This window comes from Pagrus major, chromosome 4 (genome assembly GCF_040436345.1).
Source record: "Pagrus major chromosome 4, Pma_NU_1.0".
In the NCBI taxonomy this organism is placed as follows: domain Eukaryota; kingdom Metazoa; phylum Chordata; class Actinopteri; order Spariformes; family Sparidae; genus Pagrus; species Pagrus major.
The window spans coordinates 32315385-32332949 of NC_133218.1; the positions used below are offsets into that span (position 1 = coordinate 32315385).

At 42.0% G+C, this 17565-nt stretch overlaps 1 protein-coding gene across 1 annotated transcript in view; it reads left to right on the plus strand.

The window, feature by feature from the left end:
• Positions 1 to 364: 364 nt before the first annotated feature.
• insyn1 (inhibitory synaptic factor 1) overlaps positions 365 to 17565 on the plus strand; it is a 48157-nt gene continuing 30956 nt past the window's right edge. The window contains exon 1 of the mRNA XM_073463789.1: positions 365 to 508. Coding sequence (XP_073319890.1) covers positions 365 to 508 — 144 coding nt within the window. The remainder of the gene's footprint in view (positions 509 to 17565) is intronic.

The window sequence follows — 17565 nt, forward strand, 5'->3', positions numbered from 1 at the left end:
GAGATGAGTTGGCTCAACACGATTATGTAAGAGTTTCATACCAGCTTTTGCCCATGTATTTTGCCTCTCCCTTTTCCATGGATTTACAGCGTTTGACTTTTCCCATGCTCATTTTCTCGTCGTTTTCGGAAGCGTCTACCAGAGGGCATGGATGTCAGAGTGTGACCCTGTGCCGAGTGTGCGGGCGAGGCAAGGTGTTTTGGCTGCCCAGGTGCTTTTAAGATGTTGAGGTCTCCCTGCGTGGCCGGGGCCCCTGTTCGGATCAGTAGCACTGAGGCTCCTTGTAGCCAAAGACATGGACCCCGACTCGGCTCCCCCACGCCCTCAGCCTGTTGGCCACTGGCCCCACGTCGCCCTGTAAAGGATGTCCCTCAGCAGAGCTCCGGCCCGGGACACCTCTGAGACCCCCAGCCCGAGAGAACGCATCCGCAGCCACATGAAGATGGTGATCAGCCAGCTGGAAGGTATCCTCATAGAGCTCAAGGATGTGGCCAAGGAACTCCGGGAGGTGAGGCTCAAAGTCAGCTTACACATATCAGGCTTTTTGGGGTGGGGCCAGGGGGAGAAAGACACGGCGGCAGGGGGGAGAATGTGGGTGCCAGGTGGGTGTGCTTCTCAAGTAGGGTGCATTTAATTAAGTGTGAAATTCCTTTCGCAGCATGGAGATTTTGATTAAGATTTAAAAGTGATGAGATCTCACTTTTTTTTTTTTTTTTATGTTTTTGGAGCAGGAGGATATTGTTGATTACAACCGCAGCGTGACTGTCTTCCTTTTTTTCCAATCAAACAGTTGCTTATCGCCAATTACAAACGTCCTTCATGTGTTCAGTGGTGTCTTGTGGGAGGTACAGTAGATGTGAAGAGCTGTTGAAAAGCAGCAAAGCCAGGCTGAAAGGAAACACAGAGGCAGGCTTAGATAAGATACAAGACTTAACGCCGCAATAGTTATATAACCATTTTGTTAAGGATCAGCTGGATTCCTACTGTATTTTTTGCAACTGCCATGGTAACACTGGGAGATTTGTCTGTGTGTGTGTCTGTGTGTGTGTGTGTGTGTGTGCCTGCAGTACACAGTTTGAACAAGGATCAACAAAGAGATACCTGTGCTTGTGTGCATGTGTTCTTACATGCGTCTACAAGTGTGCGGAGTAAAAAAAAAAGAGTGTGTGACTGCTGACAATCGGAGTACATCTGTTCATGTGTGTGTGAGTACAAAATGGCCCTCGTCATCTCTTTGGGATCTTCCCCCTGCAGCGTCCTCAAAGCTGTGAGCTCTTCTCGCAAAGCTCCTCTGAAGAGAGATGAAGGCAGATAGAGAGACAGAGACAAATGAAACCTGAGCAAACAGTTGTGTCCGACCTGTCCCACGTCCTCCACACGCGTCACATGATTAACCCTCCCACCTGCTTCTGATCAGGGATGCGGGGGGAGTTTTGTACTTGTGTGTGTGTTTGTGTTTCTAAATGTGTTGAAGAAGCGAAATGGTGGATGTTAGCGCATGTAATGACCTGAAGGAGGAGGGTTTCGAGCAGCCGTGATGAAGCCGCCATAACTCACTCCATCACCCGACACGAACCTCACCCCTCCCCACTTCTCCCTCACTCCCATCCCTGTCCCACTCACCGAGCTCTACTTTATGTACTTGCACAGTTGGAGGTGCAAGGGCACAGCTCCACGACGCACCTTCTCTCTGGTGAGCAGGAGAAGCCGGCCCTGTGCGCGGGAGTGATTGATGATTATGGGACAACTGCAAGTGGAATAATGCTGGCTGGAGCTATTTATAAACAAAAACACGGCCTGTGCCTCTGCCAGCTCCGGCGCATATTACCATTCTTATCCCAGACCCCATTAGAGAGGGCTCTGCACAGTGGCTCAAATGTCATTTTTTATTGGGAGAGCACAATCCCACATATTGAAATGGCTAAGGAATCATATTAGCTGCAGTGGCGGGTCATAATGCTGGTATCAATATCCTGCAATTAACTGACCTGCGAGATCGCAGACTGTATCGTGAAGAAACAGAATCAGTGTAGCGCCATCAGATGCATGGAAGCCTAATGTTCCATAAAATCTCTCATTCTTGGCCACATGAAAGGAACAACATAATAGATAACAGCTGTCACATAAATAAATGATGAATTACCGTGTGAATGGAGTGAAATAAATAACTCGGTGAAGGAGCAGTAATGACTGATTATCACCCACAAGGTCTTTGGGGAACTGGAGATACTGCAGTGCTCCGAGGAGTTCAAGCTGACACTCGAAAGCACGCACGTAGCTGCCCAGAAATTAAAGAAGTTACCGGGCTGTTACTATACTTACTTCACAGTGCTGTTTTCATAGCTCAAGATCACACACGTACAGTGTCATGATGCCAGTTAAACCAAATCTGAATCCAGAGAGTGATTAAAACGCTTAATTTCAACCCCTTTATTAGTCACACTGCAATAGAACCTGCCATCTGTCCATTGCCTCATTCCTTATCTTAAATATATCATTTAGAACATTTAGTTCAAACCTCTACATGAATTAAAACATGAAGTTTTGGGAGGTTTTCCAGTCATGTTTTAGCTGTTAGCTACCGTCACAGCCTTATGCATCAACCATTAAAAAAATATGGTTCTGCAGACTTTTTCAGCTATAGAGTAAATCTCTCTAACAACAACGGGCACTTCCGGGTGGAAAACTGGCAGTCGATTTGCAATGTGGAGTTACTTGAGATTGGCAAACTTGTTTATCTCTGGTGTCATTCTGTTAGCATTTTTGAAATGCTTTATGCTTTACCTGTTTGCTTAAACAGGTAAATTACGTCTCCAACCTAGTGAAAGTGTGTATAATAATGAGATGTGAAAGCATTAAACATGCATTTTAGATGAATACAATGTTACACTTGGAAATAACACCATTAAAATTTGCAGTTCAGTTGTCTGTAAGCTAATGCTTGATGCAGGGGCTCCCTACCCAGAAGTTAACTACCATTGTAATTTGGTTAATGAGAGTGCAGGGCATAATACTTTTATTACCAAGTTTTAAATGCGAATTACAATTTTTTACCAGCATTCAACTGAATAAATATTTCAAGCCTCAAGGAAACATTTAACAAGGCCCTTTGCAGGTACCACTGCATACGTTTCTTCAATAACCAAAGTGATTAAATCTAGAACACAGTCAACATGATGGTATAAACTAATTCAACAAAAGGTTGAACATTAACCAGAATTATCCTTTTTTGAAAGATCTTCATCTGCACTCATTCTAACCTAAAGTGGTTTGGTTTCATCCACCGAAGTCTTAAAAAGGGGTCATCCATGGGTCTTACTTTCTTGTCCGCCAGAATTCATCATCCTCATCATCCCTGCCTCGGAGAACAAGTGCCAGCCTCGCATCTTAAATACTGGCAAAAAATATAGGTTCATCATTTTTACCAGAGAGTTGGGATCACTACGCTAAGTGCAGTCTAATTGAACCCTGCAGTGAAGGTACCATTAAACTTTGATCACTGTCATGTAAATTGTTTCCTGTGGGGTAAGTGCACGGCATTCAGAAATGTTCAATATTAAAACTTGAAGGAAAAACCTTGCCTTTAATGATCTCATATTCTGCGGGCTTATTTTTACTGAAATTTAACTAAACACTCAGCAAACATTTTGAGGGAACCTGATAAATGAGCAATAATGAATGTCAAATTAAAATGCAATACCAATGAAATTTCCATGTGCGTATCTGAGGCCTGGGCTTTTTTCATTCATCCATCCGAGCACTCTGGTCCCTGACTACGTTAATGTTGGTTTGTGTTTTAACATTACAGCTCTCAGAACGACCAGTTTTATAGCCACAGACTAGTAGTTTGTAGTCTTTGGCGGAAAGTTTGCTCATCTCTAAAATCAGCTGGTCTGCTGTGGATTAGAATCAACAGACATTTAGCAACCCATGCCATGTGGTTACCAACTCCCAGGCTAGCAGATAAAACATATTCAACTGTTGGCTGTCTGTTAAACTATGCATGTACTGAACAAATCTATACATCATTACTGTACGTCAAGCTGTTTTATCAGTGAGATCATTTTAATTTAAATATGTAGAGCATCAGTTTCTTGTCCATGCTACAGTGGAGTCTCTGGCAGTAAATCTCCTTTACATGTCAAAGATAAATGTAATACAAGAGCACAAACAGTTTTTCAAGATTGCTCCCTAAAAAGCCTATTACAGTCGAATACAGCCTGTCTTACTTGTGAATCCCATTACAGGTAAAATGAGAAGGATCTGAAGGAAGGACACTGGAAGGTAACATACTGATAAACTGCACCATTTGTAATAATAATACTGGCAGGAGTGGCAATAATTCATTTATGTATCATGTCAACCTTGGACTTGGAAGTCTGGGGATAAACAATGGGGAAAAATGGCACCAAACAGACTGCGAAGTAACCTCTGAAATTTCTGACGCCGAGCTGCTGCCTTTGCTGAAACTGAATTTCACTGAGAAAAAGAGTGAATAAGGAAACGCTAATGTAGGAGAGCTCTCATGTTATTAGAGAGACTGGTAAATCGAAAGAAAAGGAATTGAGACTGGGGAGAGGAAGCAGTGGTACGTACCGGAGGGGGGGGGGGGGGGGGGGGGAGAGAGGGTTGGCAGTGAGCTACACATCTTTATATGGAACCAAAGAGGAATGATGGACTGTTATTATGTGGATGTAGTTATTATGCAGACTCGTACCATGAGCAGACGATGCTGCATGTCTGTGCTGGGCTCAAGACAAATGAACACAGGGAGGCAATCAGGACCGGTAGAATTAAAGCTCCAAACGAGAATGGTGAGTAAAAGCTGGACAAAGAGCAATTATCAGAGCAGAGTACAGCATGTCCAGGACACCGGCCCTCCATCAGTCAGCCGTGCTCATCGTACAGCTAGAGTCTGGCTTCTGCTCAGCTACAAGCCTGGAGACAGGAGGAGGGAGGCAGCAGGAAAACACCAGTGTCAGGTGAAAACTGCATCCTCCGAATGTCAGCTTTTTAACAATGAAGTCCTGAGTAACAGTTTTAGTAATGAGGCTGGCCACTATACAGTTTTTGGACTATATAATGTTTTTTTTCTAAGTGTGTCATGGATGTTTTTGATCTACCTGCGAGTAGCGTCAGCAGGACTATCAGCCTTTCAGGTTTTGCTCGCTTCGAGAACGAACACTCAACTTTGTGCTCGGGGAGCTTGGCCCACCACTAAATATGCACAAGCACATCTCATTTAAGGTTACAGTCATCCGTGGGCACCGCGGCTGACACAGTGGCACAAATGGGGTGGTCTATTCAATTTCTATTCATCACTTAATACCAGATGTGTGATCCCATTGGCCTGGCTGTCAAATCAAGGCATTTGTGCTAAAATGGAGTCTGTTAAAGAAAAACTGCCACACAGTTTGATCAAAAAAGGGCTACCGTGTGGTGCTCTTTCATGTCTGAGGCGTGCATTGTGAAAGCTTAGTGTGGAGGGTGAGGTATCCAAACAGCTGGCCCCCCACATCAGCTAGCCGGCGCGCCAGCCAGCGGCGTCTCCTTACCGAGACTGAAACCAGTTATGACACATCAACAACGAGGGGGGGGGCACGGTCCCTCTCTCTGCTGAAGCTGCCACGCTCAGCACTGAACCAAATCTGTTCCAAACCCAGAGGCAAGCCAAGGGAGACCAAAACCGAAATCAAAGGGCCATTTTTTTCTGCAGGGGCCGTATCCTATCCTCCACTCTGTGTTTCCCCCACGCTGCTGCCGCTGCTGAGCAGGGCAGGGAGCAGAAAACTGCCTCGCAAGGATCCTTCAACATTTAACCATGAGGGGGGACGCCAGCAATCAGGGAGTAGAACAATAAAAAGGCTGGTGGTAGACTCTCGCTCTCATTCCATGAAATAGTTGATCCTATTACTAGGGAATATTTAAGGGAACGTTTAAGGGCATGGCAAAGATATTAGGGAAATTTGAGGATTCCTGTGGGAGAAATGAGTCACCGCTGAGGCATGTAATGCAGTAGAATAGAATATTTTGAAATTATTATAGTACGCAATTATAGAAAGCATTTACAAATTCAAGATTCACCCTCAGTTTTTTTTTTATCTGTGTTCAGTCTTTAGCCTGAATTAAGTAGATCTATCTTTATTACGCAGAATATGGGCCAAACGAGGACATTTCACCAGTGCTTCTACCGGGCATGTGCCAGCATGCTGAAGTAATTACACTGTAAATAAAAACCCAGTTTAATCCAACCATTAATGATGACTTGATATCGCTGGATATCACATCATCCTGGCAGGAGATTGTGGTTCTTTCTGTTTGTCCAAATGACTGCCTACAATCAGAAATTACAATCAGTCACAAAGCTGCGTCCTGGTGGATCGTTTCCCACAAAGCAACCATTCTGAATTGGCTGCAAGTGTTGTGGGTTTACTGCCCAGTTGACCACAGCGCAGTGATTTCCATTGAGGATGGCCCAGCCTGTTCTCCACCAGAGAATCCATTTGCTTCAGATTGAGGTCCAGCATCCGACCTGCGAACAGGCCCGACCAGCTGTCTTCGCAGGGCCAGCGACGCTGAACGGGCAGAGCAGCGCGCTGAACCACTCACGGAGGAAAGTACCCTTCAACCTGACATACCTGGGCCAAAGGGTTTCTTCTCATTAAAAGTCATTTGGAAGAAATGACAAGCCACCCGCCTGCTGTGTCTGTCAATTTGTTCCTCCTTGCCTGACCTCTTTTGTGTGTGGAAATTAAATTCCTAAATTAAACTTTGGTGACGTGCCTCCAGCGGAGTTCTCTTTGCACAGGAAAACAACAAGAACACGGTACCTCAAGCCTTATCTATTCTTCGCTGAACACAAAACACCCCGCCATCTCCACACCTGTGTTGCTGCCTTGAGCTGAGCTCCACATAAATTTGTCCGTTCTTGGAATGAATCGGAGGCTCAATTATTCTCAGGACTGATGAAACACCGCTCCAGGATTTGAAGTAAAATGTCAAATTGTCTCATGGTCGAACTGATTTGGAATAGATTCTGACCCGGCCGGAGTGCTTGCCAGTACAAAGTCTCATCTTGTGCATTTATTTAGCTGATGCTTTTACCTAAACTAGCTCGCACTGGTGCAGCATCAGAATAATCTTTAATTCTTAGATCCCCTTATTAAATACTAAGCAGTACTGAAGACGAGAGAGCACAGTCAAAGGAGGCAGGCAGTAGCGGTAAACAACGGGTTAAGACTTTAGCGGCATCTAACCTTGACAGCTGTGGAGAGAATAAAACTGCACCACGCAAAGCATTCCCCTGAGCCTCTTTTACCTAGCTCTGCTGTGGAGCTCGAGCTTCTTTAGGATGCAGGCCCAGCATATTGACTAGCCCATCATGCCTGTAAGACCCACTGGATTAGCTGGCCCTTTGAGCTCTGCCTCCCTCCGCGTAACCCTGCACTCAGCATAGACTGTAATGAGGGCTTTAGGTTATACCTCTGCTGAGGTAAACACTCCAAAAATTGTGCTCGTCTTTGCTCATTGATTTATATCAACCAACACGCCTACTGTGGGGCTAGTTCCACATAAAGCAGGGGGGATATTTTTTCACCATGCATATTTTTACTTTGTGATTCAGCCACGACACCCTTTTTGCTTGTCCCTAGGCAAGGATAGAGCTGAATAGGATGAAAGAGGGAGTTAAAGACAGAGCAAAGAAAGACAGAGAATGTGTGAAAGAGCGAGAGGGAGCGAAAGAGAGAGAGATGAAGGCTGGATGGAGATAATGGTTTCTCTTGCTGCACGGAATTGCGACAGACTGGGTGGAACAGCTTAGATCAATTGTTGCAATTGTGCTCGTTCGTGGGCGTGTTTAGGATTGTTTTGGCCTATCTGTGTGCTGTGAATAAAACCAGTAGGCTGTAGTTAATGGTGTGAAAAATGGCATCCATCGAAGTGCACAAGCAGCCTCCAAGAATAGCTACATCATTTTATTGTGTCAAAGCATACTGTACGCAGAGGGACAGCTCGCTCTCCATTAGGCTGTCTCTTTTTTTCCAGGTGCGTATACTAATTTTTCAGCAAGAGTACGGGTGATAGTAAGGCATAACTGGATCTGCAAATTAATAATGAGATCTGATTTCAAAGAGATGCTATATTTTCCCTCCATTTCCGTGGCCGTTGAGAGCGCTCAGGGCGGCGTGGGCCGACCCACTCACCAGTGTAGCGGCTTAATCCAGCTACAATCTTTGGAACTGTGTTATACTGAGGGATCATCAGGAGGCTTTTTTGTCCTTCCTTTTTATTTTTAGCCGTAGTCTGTGATGCATCATAAATCAACCCAGTTTCGAATGAGATTGTTCAGTTTTAAGCAGCAGGAAATAGCTGAACTGAGATGGCACAAAACTGAGCATCTGGATCCTCTGGCCTTAAAAAACTTTAGAGTTTTATAACATCTCTTTAAGGGAAGTCAAGTTGATGCACAAAGCATGTCCACCCCAACTACGGCTGCAAAACGAGGCAAACAAATTCATATTATTTTGACAGATGTTACCATTGCAATATGATTCACAATTGTTGGAATTGATCATCTTTGCATCACAATTTTCACTTTAACTGTAAAAAGAACCTATTAAAGTCATGATGATGTGACATTTATTGGGATCTGAACCAAACAAATGTGGTTTCTTACATCTGGAGAACAAGATTTAGTAGGCCAGGATGTCTCTTCAGCACTACTGTACCTCATTATAATGCTGTTTTGTGACAAACTTATCATTTGGATCTTGTACTTGACCATATTGTGATTTTGATCATATTTTGATTACCTGTGCAGATCTAACCCTGACATATAATGCCACGCAGCCGCTCACCAAGGACGTTACATTAAAACCTAATTACAGCTTTGGAGGCGGAGTCCCATTCATTCCTATGAAAGCCGCTCAGTTGTGCATGAAGCCAAAAAAGCTCGCCTTCCTGGGTATAAAATTACCCGACTGAGCCAGCTAAGTTGAATAGAGATTAAATTATTTAATCTTGCGGCTCTTCTAGACTTTTCAAATTTTACTGGACCAATTGGATCAATTGTGATAGTGAAATGAGTCATTTTGCGGGGGTTGTGATGCTCAAAAAAAAAAAAAAAATATTCAACGTTTTACAGCTGCTTCTTTAACAATGTAAACTTATAAGAAAGAGTCTTTTTTGGGCCGCAGTGTGTCACGTAACGTTGCAATTACACAGTTTGGCTACACAAAAGTTGGCTTCAAAACCTGGCGCTCTTCCTGGGGGCTTGGTGCTCACAGAAAACTTACAGGTGGTTTCTTGGTGCTATGAATATTCAACGTTTATGATCATTTGAACGTTTGAAAAGAATATCTGGTAGTTATTTTTTGGGAGGGGCAGTGACGTTCTAGGCTTGCTATTTGATGTAAGCAGCAGAAAGGGTAAAAAAGCAGTAGTGTTTTCTATTGCGGAGAGGTTGTTATTCCCATAAAGTTATTTATTGTAGAATGCTCACTTGTCAGTAATTTGTCATAATCAAAGCAAATGAGCCACTGCACAAGGAAAGTATCACGGGAGAAATGCACTCATATAAAGCAACATTTAGCCCGACAACTTGTAGAATCAACGGGCGCTTGTAGTTTGACACATTAAACGTCTTTCTCATTCATTTCAAGCTCTTTGTGTTAAAGTTATGAGGGAGGAAAACTCGTTGTAACATTTCAGTTCGGCTGATGTATCTTAGAAAACATTTCACGGGATTATGATGAATAAGCTTCGCCTCCTGTACACCTTGTTATAAAGTACGTCTGTGCCGAGTTCTGCTCTTGTTATCTCGGAAACACAAATGGCCAATGATTCTATAAGGAAGTTGTCAGAGTTATACATTAGCATCGACTGTGGTCATTCATTACGAAGCACATTTCCCCAAGTGGAGTTTCTTTGTGTCCTGAAAATACAACACAGACACACAGACACACACACACACACACACACACACACAGAGAGAGAGAGAGAGAAACAGAGGACAACATAAGGACACACCGCCACGGAAAAACTCATCTTTTAAGGTCTATAAATTTTGGCACAACATCTGCTAGGTTGTCCTGTCTTCACTTAGACTTGTTTTATTGATTGTCTTGGAGTCGCCGCAAATTAAAAATCTTCTCTGCAGTGCAATATTTTTTGAATGATCCCAGCTGCATTGTTGCTAAAGCAATGTTGCTATTTTTGGGAGCTTTTGGGAAAACTGATACAATGCAGCGTTGTTACGCTTTAGATGCTTAGGTTTTCTCATGTCTCACTTTGTTTTTGTGCAGCTGAATTTGGCTTTTCAAAATCATTATGTTGATTCTACCGTGTTAAACTGGTAAAATTCTGTGGAGCAGTCACTGGAAAACTAAAACCCCTCACATTATTTAACAAAACCATAGCGGTTGCTATTCTGAACGGTAATTACAAAGTTTTTTTTGTTGTTTTTTTTTGCATAAATGAGAGCAGCTGTTGTGCTCTTCACACAGCCAAACAGAACCAATTTGCAACAGGCGCTAAGAAATATAAAATAATTACTAAAAAAGAAAAGTGATTAAAGTCTGCACAGCACAACTGAAAATCAGATCTTCACAAATACTGACATAAGAACGCCCATACTAGACTTTCTGATGTATCGACGATACGTTCATTATTCTTCCTCCAAGTTACTGGTCACAAAAGCCAAAGGTTTGTGTTTCCAAATGCTAGCCAGGATGTTGACTGTTGTTCTTCAGGAACATCTTTGCCCAGAATGAAGCTAGCACTACTAAGCTGCTTTGTACTCTCAGCCTGTGTAGTGCTCCCATGAAGTTCATGAATAAAATAGTTAGTTTTAGGTCTTTGTTTGTGTTATGTAAGAAAAGGGTTTGTTGAAATTTGAATTGGCATAGCTTGTGGGGTAAAGTAAGCACTGCTTCAGAACTTGACTTTAGAGGGGACAGTCTCAGATATACTGTGTGAGAGTATTGCAAGTAAATTGGTCAGTTGAGGTTTAAGTTTGACTTAATTTGGCCTGGGCTCATAACATTTGTTAATTTGCCTTTAATTTGTCTAATCAATCCTCACTTGTAGAAATACATCAAAAAATATGCAAAACTATAAGTTCTGGCAAATAATTCATATTAATTAATCTGACTGCAAGATCACACAGTCCTCACACAGAGGTAAGACTCTAGAAATACCAAAAACATTGAGTTTTCTTACTTGGATTTGTTTCTAATCCACCTAATTAATGCCAACTAGAGATCCATTTAACATTTAAATGTCATTATTTTTTTCACTCTGTGATGAGCCGGTCTGTCCCAGGGTCTCACAGTTCATCTGCAGTGTGCACCTGAGCAGGACCGATCTCACTGAATCAATCAGTTATTTTTGTTTTCACTTGGTATGGAAGTAAACATTTTTACAATGGACGAGGCTGGTAGAGTAAGTGTCAGAGACTGAGATATTAATCTTCAAGAAAACAGTGATTTCTTTTAAAGGCTTGACAAAGACAGCTGCGCGAACCACGAATCACAAAAAGTAAACATTTGCACAGAAAATGAGCCAAGTAAAACAGAGACGCACAGAGCTGCACTGAGGCACACCTGTTCACTCATGAAAGCCTCGGTTCCTACATTTCTGTGGTTTTCTTTGCCTCAGAATCTTTGCTTTCTTCGGTCATTTTGGCTGGGGCGGCTGGTTGTTGGCATGCAAATTGGACGGGTGGTGTTAGATTTCAGGATGATATCCAAGGGGAAGCCGTGGATCCAACATGGAGGGAGGTTTGCGCCAGCGAGTGTTGGTGGAGCAGGTGTTGAGGCTGCAGGTGAATAAGCGTGCCATGACTGTGAGTTATACCTCCAGTGCGGATTCAACACCGGTTGCGTTTCCGGAAAAAAAGACTGCTTTCTGCTCAGCTTATAAGTGACCTTTTGTCTTAATGTTTGTTCATGTCTCACCGCAGTCACCATGATTCCCTGTAAAAGGCAACACCTTTACAATCTCAGAGTCTGAGATGTAAAAACCACAAAATGTAACCCTGCTGAGCGTCTCCAGGAACAGCTCTTCATGTTTCTGTCTCTCTCTTCCTCTCACTGCCTCGCACTGGCAGCACACGCTCTGCCAGTGGCATGGCATGGATGGCTGCCACCACTGTCATTGTCAATAGCATGACAGCGCACCATCTAACGCAGGGCAGGGCAAGATGAAAGAGGCACAGCAGAGAGGACAGGATAATTATTCAGGCACACAGCTAAGAGCAGACGGGGACAGAAGATGTCAACAAACTGTTTGGGTGATTAATATTTTTTGTCATCTGCGCAGTCACCTGTGCAGTTGGCACTTTATGGCCGAGATGATGAAGCCCAAGATTTCTGACTTTTATGCAAAGTAGACGACACAGCAAGGTCTACGAGGGTGAAAAATATAATTAGGCTTTTTGGTCTGCTGTTATTCTCTGGGATATTAACCAGGGATGGGACTGCAGGTTGATGTGGGCTGCGGCCCGGCCATGTGCTGAAGGTTCTTATTAGAGAGAGAAAAATCCTAATTATGATTATGCAAAAGGCAGATTGGAAAAAATGAATTTACTGATGAATTTTGCTGATGAACATGCATTTGCAAATGTTCAAGGTTAAAAACCTTCTGGAAGGTCTTCTTTGTTTCAAACCTTGTGCTGTTTCAACCATAGTGTTCGAGAAAATGGTGATTTGGTCCTCAGGCCATATAAATTATTAATATTTCATCATTTGAATGCTACTGATTCCTGATATCTTCACTAAAATGAATGTTTATATATATTTTTAGGTTCCCTGTATTAGATGTGTTGTCATCGGAAGTCCTCATGATCCTATTTCATTTCAGTGTAGAAAAGGTTACTGTATGTATGAACGTGGACATGCTGACTTGTGTTTTAAGTCATTACACTTCATTTTACAGGTCCATAAATGTCATGGTAAGTAGGTGGTAATTACCAAGCAACATATATGAAATTTCCTTGATATTGCCCCCAAATTACCCTAATGATGACCTCAAGATTACTGAAAATTACCCTTGCATTATATCAAGAATAATACTCTGCTATTTTCCTACATCAGTTAATAAAAAGCTGGTAATTTATTTAACACATTTCCAGGGAACTTCCAACTGGTTTCTGCTTAACTTCTGCTGATCATGCCAATTCATCCAGTTTCTGTCTAACCTCCCCTTAGCGGGCCACTATTTGATTAATTTCACTAAATGTTTAGGTAATTATTGTGCCAATTTAGCTGTCATTTCAAAGAAATTTCAAATATCTTACTTCATAATTACCACCTACTTACCTTGAAATTATCGGACCTGTAAAATGAAGTCTTACCTCAGAAGGCTGCATGATTTAAAAAGAGTGATCTGCGCATGGATCAGAAATCAGCCCGATGATAACCTGCAGCCTCTTTAGCTAGTGTTAGGCAATGAGATATATCACATAATTATCATACAGTCGGGTGTTTAACTAAAGCAATGAGAGACATAGATCCTCTACATTTATGGGATTCTAATTTGAATCAAGTCAAGCAAAATCCTTATGATATGATTTCAGGTCATAATGCATTACAATAAGTGCTGCAACGATTAGTTGATCAATCAATGAATGGATCATCTGAACATTGATCAGCAGCTATTATAATAACAACTTTAATTGGCTGTTTGTCATCTTTAAAGCAAATATACTAATATAAGTCTGTGAGAGCTTGTCCTTGTGTTGCATCGTAGTAAACTGCATATTTAGGGGTTTTGGACTGTCTGGACCAAAAAAAAGACACCTGAAGAGCTGTAGGATATTGTGATGGGTATTGGATGAGCAAATGAATAGTCAATAGAAGTGTTAGTTGCCGCCTTAAATGCAATTCAGCAGTTTACCCTGCAATTTGTCTGTTAGGCCCTCCTACAAAAAAAAAAAAACTGTTCACTATGTGTGAGGGTGATCCTAACAGCAATAATTTAACCTCTGCTTGTAACGTTATCTAAAATCTACACAAGTCAACTGCGGAATTTATTGGATTCATTCAAAGATAACCATCACTAGAAAAGGCCATTGCCGTGACAGATCCCATTGATTTTATTGATCACCTTCACCATGACCATTGAAGCTTGCAACTCTGTGAGGTCATGCACTTTGAGATTGATTGAAAATAATACAGTTTGACTGATTTACTCAGTGTAAGTAGTGCTTCCTTCATTTCATAAAAATGCACTACACAATAAATCCAATATAGTTAGAGTTACACGCAGTAGCTTATCATTAACCACGGTCATTTCTTGAGTGACTCCATTATGCGAGGCATGCTCGTGTTCGTCTGCACCGACTCACGTGTACAGCCGCGAGTGTTGCACATGCATACAGTACATTCACTTCAACACAGCGAAAATCCATATTTGCATGCTGTCTGTGGTGAGGAAAGTATGAAATAGCTGAAGAGTCTGACAAGTAAAGCCGCTCCACTGTCCTCAATTCAACTATGACTCACTCGGTTTTGTGGCTCCCAGTGAGTGAGCAGAGATTATTCTCTGGAAATGAGATGCTTGATAGAGATACTAAGAATGGCTTCTTTTTTTTTTTTTTGTTCGGACGGGATAAGATATGGACCGATTTGTGGGATAAGTTACTGTAACTTACTTTGTTGCTGTGCTGGCAAATGAGGATGAACACATTTTTCATCCTATTATAAAATCCATTCCGCCGTCCTTGTTTGATATTAAAAGTTTCTTTATGTAAAATAGTTAATTTCTGATTTTAAAGGTTAAAAGAAAACAGTGTGATGATCGATACAGCGAGTGCTCCAATCTGAATTTCTGTGTGACCAAGGACTTAAGGTTAATCATGACTGCAATGACCCTGACAGAGCTACATTTTTCTGCCACTACCACATAAATCATAGTGCCCAGTCTGCAGCTCGAGGTTTATTACCGATTCTGTTTGCATCTGTGACTTGCTAAAAGGCAAACTATGTGACTAATTGACCCAGTGTTTAGAGCCTGTCCTTGTTTGGCTTTAGCGCCATTGACACGGATTATGAGACGGCGGGAAGGAGCAGGAGCTGCGACTGTGACCTCCACAGTGGCCAGCAAGGTCAGAGCTGGAATTGTAACTCCTAGAATCAGCTGTTCGCATTGGCAAAGAGGGGCAGTTTGATGGAGTGGTTCGCCCACAGTCAGGACTTTCGGAGTCAGGTGAGGGTGAAGACATGCAGGTCATCCATTGTTGGGTTTGAGTGGGGAGGCTTTTGTCAGCACAAAACAAATAGGACAAGGGTAGAGAACAGCAGGGCATCCAATGTCCAGTCTATTTAGGTGTCTGTATGTATGTGTATGTGTGTGTTTGTGTGTGTGCAGGGAAAATATTTAGAGACCGAGAATCAAGAGATGATGTGGAGAAGAGGAGGGGCGGGGGGGCAGACAGAGAAGAAGAAAAGAGAGATAGACAGGAGAGGAAGCTTATCTCTTGGCCTGCAGACAACAGTTTCTTTTTTAGAGCTGGAGCCATGTGCACATGGCCGGGGGGGTGGGGGGGGGGGGTGGGGGTGGAAGTGTGTTCCTCCTCGGGGTGCACGAGCCAGAGGGTCAGCAGTTCATCCCATAATTCTATTGCTGTGTGTCACTCGCAGATGCACGACAATAAAAAATTGGGTCTAGCTATTTAACACCTGTCATTCCTGCATCTGCACTGGGAGCTGAGCAAGAGCGGCTGTTAGCCAAAGCACATTTGCGAGGAGATCACAAAGGAGCACGAAAGATTTTCTCTTTTATTTGTCTTTTCAGTTCTTTTTTTTATTTTTAACTGATGCTGGAGTTTCTTGATTTCTTTTTGCCCCCAAGAAGCATCAGATCCATCTGTCTTGCGTCACTATTGCTTTGCAGAGTCATTTATAACAACCAAAAATAGCTTTGGTCTACATTTAGTCAATGACATCTGCTATGACCTAAATGGAGGCGATATTAAATGGGCTGCGAGTAGCTATATTTGAGGTGGCACACAGTCTTTAAAGGGATCTGTGTTTTCAGCACATCCTTATGTCTATATTATGAAGAGAGGGGAAAAAAATCAAGGGCACTGCATACATATAAAAACCTATGAGTATCTTTAAAGTCAGAATACCCCGACTGAAGAGCCTCAAGCTTCCTTAACTTGATGCTGTATGTTTAATTCATACGAGACAGAATGTAAAGTGGGGCAGCATAATTAAAGGATTATAATGTGATGTGCTATCGGTTAGGAAGACAAAAAGATTGTTATGTGATGGAAGGCAAGCCAAAAAAAAAAAGTAAAGTAAAAGAAGTAAATTAGTATCCCAAAAAAAGATCACCTTTGGAGGTGTTGTAAATGTTTTTATGTGGAAAATAAGCATACAAAATGATGGACAAAAAAAACCTTAGTCCACCTGTGACATTAAGGCATTTTACAGAAGTGCTGAAGTATACTGTACTCAGGTAAGAAGGGGAGACAACAAAAGTTCTCCAGTTTTGTTTTGTTAAAAAGGTCCAATCTGTAAGAAAGTTGTTTTTTTAAATATCAATCTCAACTTGTCAAATATTGACACTTTGGTATGGCAGCCGAACTGACCTACATTCCCAAAGCGTCAGTATTTGACAAGATGGGAATAAGACTCAAAAATCAACTTTCTTTCTTACCAACTGGATCTTTAAACTCCCTGAATACAAATAAAACACAATTCAATAAGTTGCTATTAATTCATACTGTTTCAAAAAGTAACAGAAATCAGAAGCCCGAGTCTTCAACCAAAAGGTTGCTCCGCCACCAAAAATCAAAACAATGACCAGAACCTGCTAATACATTTCAAATTGATTGAGAGGATCCTTAAACAATAAAAAAATAAAGTTAACATTAAGAACAAATAAATCTAAATTGCTCATTTTAAACTGGCCTCCATTTTCAATTATGTTCACTGAGAAAACTTGTGACCAAAAGTGTTTATTAAACTTCTGAGCCAAAGTCTATAAACCTCATACTTATGTGGTGAAAAATATGATCTGGCCCTTTTCAACGTGACAACACAACACGGACACACAGCCGTCTGAGAGAGCCACATCTTCACTCTTCATGGAGAATTATGCATCGTGAGACACAATAAAATTCCCAATTCAATTAACTAAAAACTCTTGGCAGGCCTGCGAGCGATAGCCATATTTCCCCACATTTTCAATGCAAATGAAAACCTAATTTCCCTACTTATCATACCACTTTACACAGATCAATGTAGCCTCTTCTTTATGCTTGGGAGCAAGTCCCACAGTGCTTTGTATCCACAGCTAAGTTGCCATTATGATGCCCCACTTTGATTCTTCTGAAAAAAAAAGGGATCTCATCCTCGCAGAGCTTCATTTCCTTTTAGTCCAGGCTGTTCCTACTGATTGTTTTAGAACTTCACACAAAGTATTGAATAGAAACTTAATGACTAAAGATAAACCATTTTTTGACATTTAGTGCTACTTTTTTTGTCACTGAAGTCCTCAAAAAAATAGCGTTCTCATCAGCGGAGTCGTGTCTCTCTAGAGGAATGAAATTAAAGA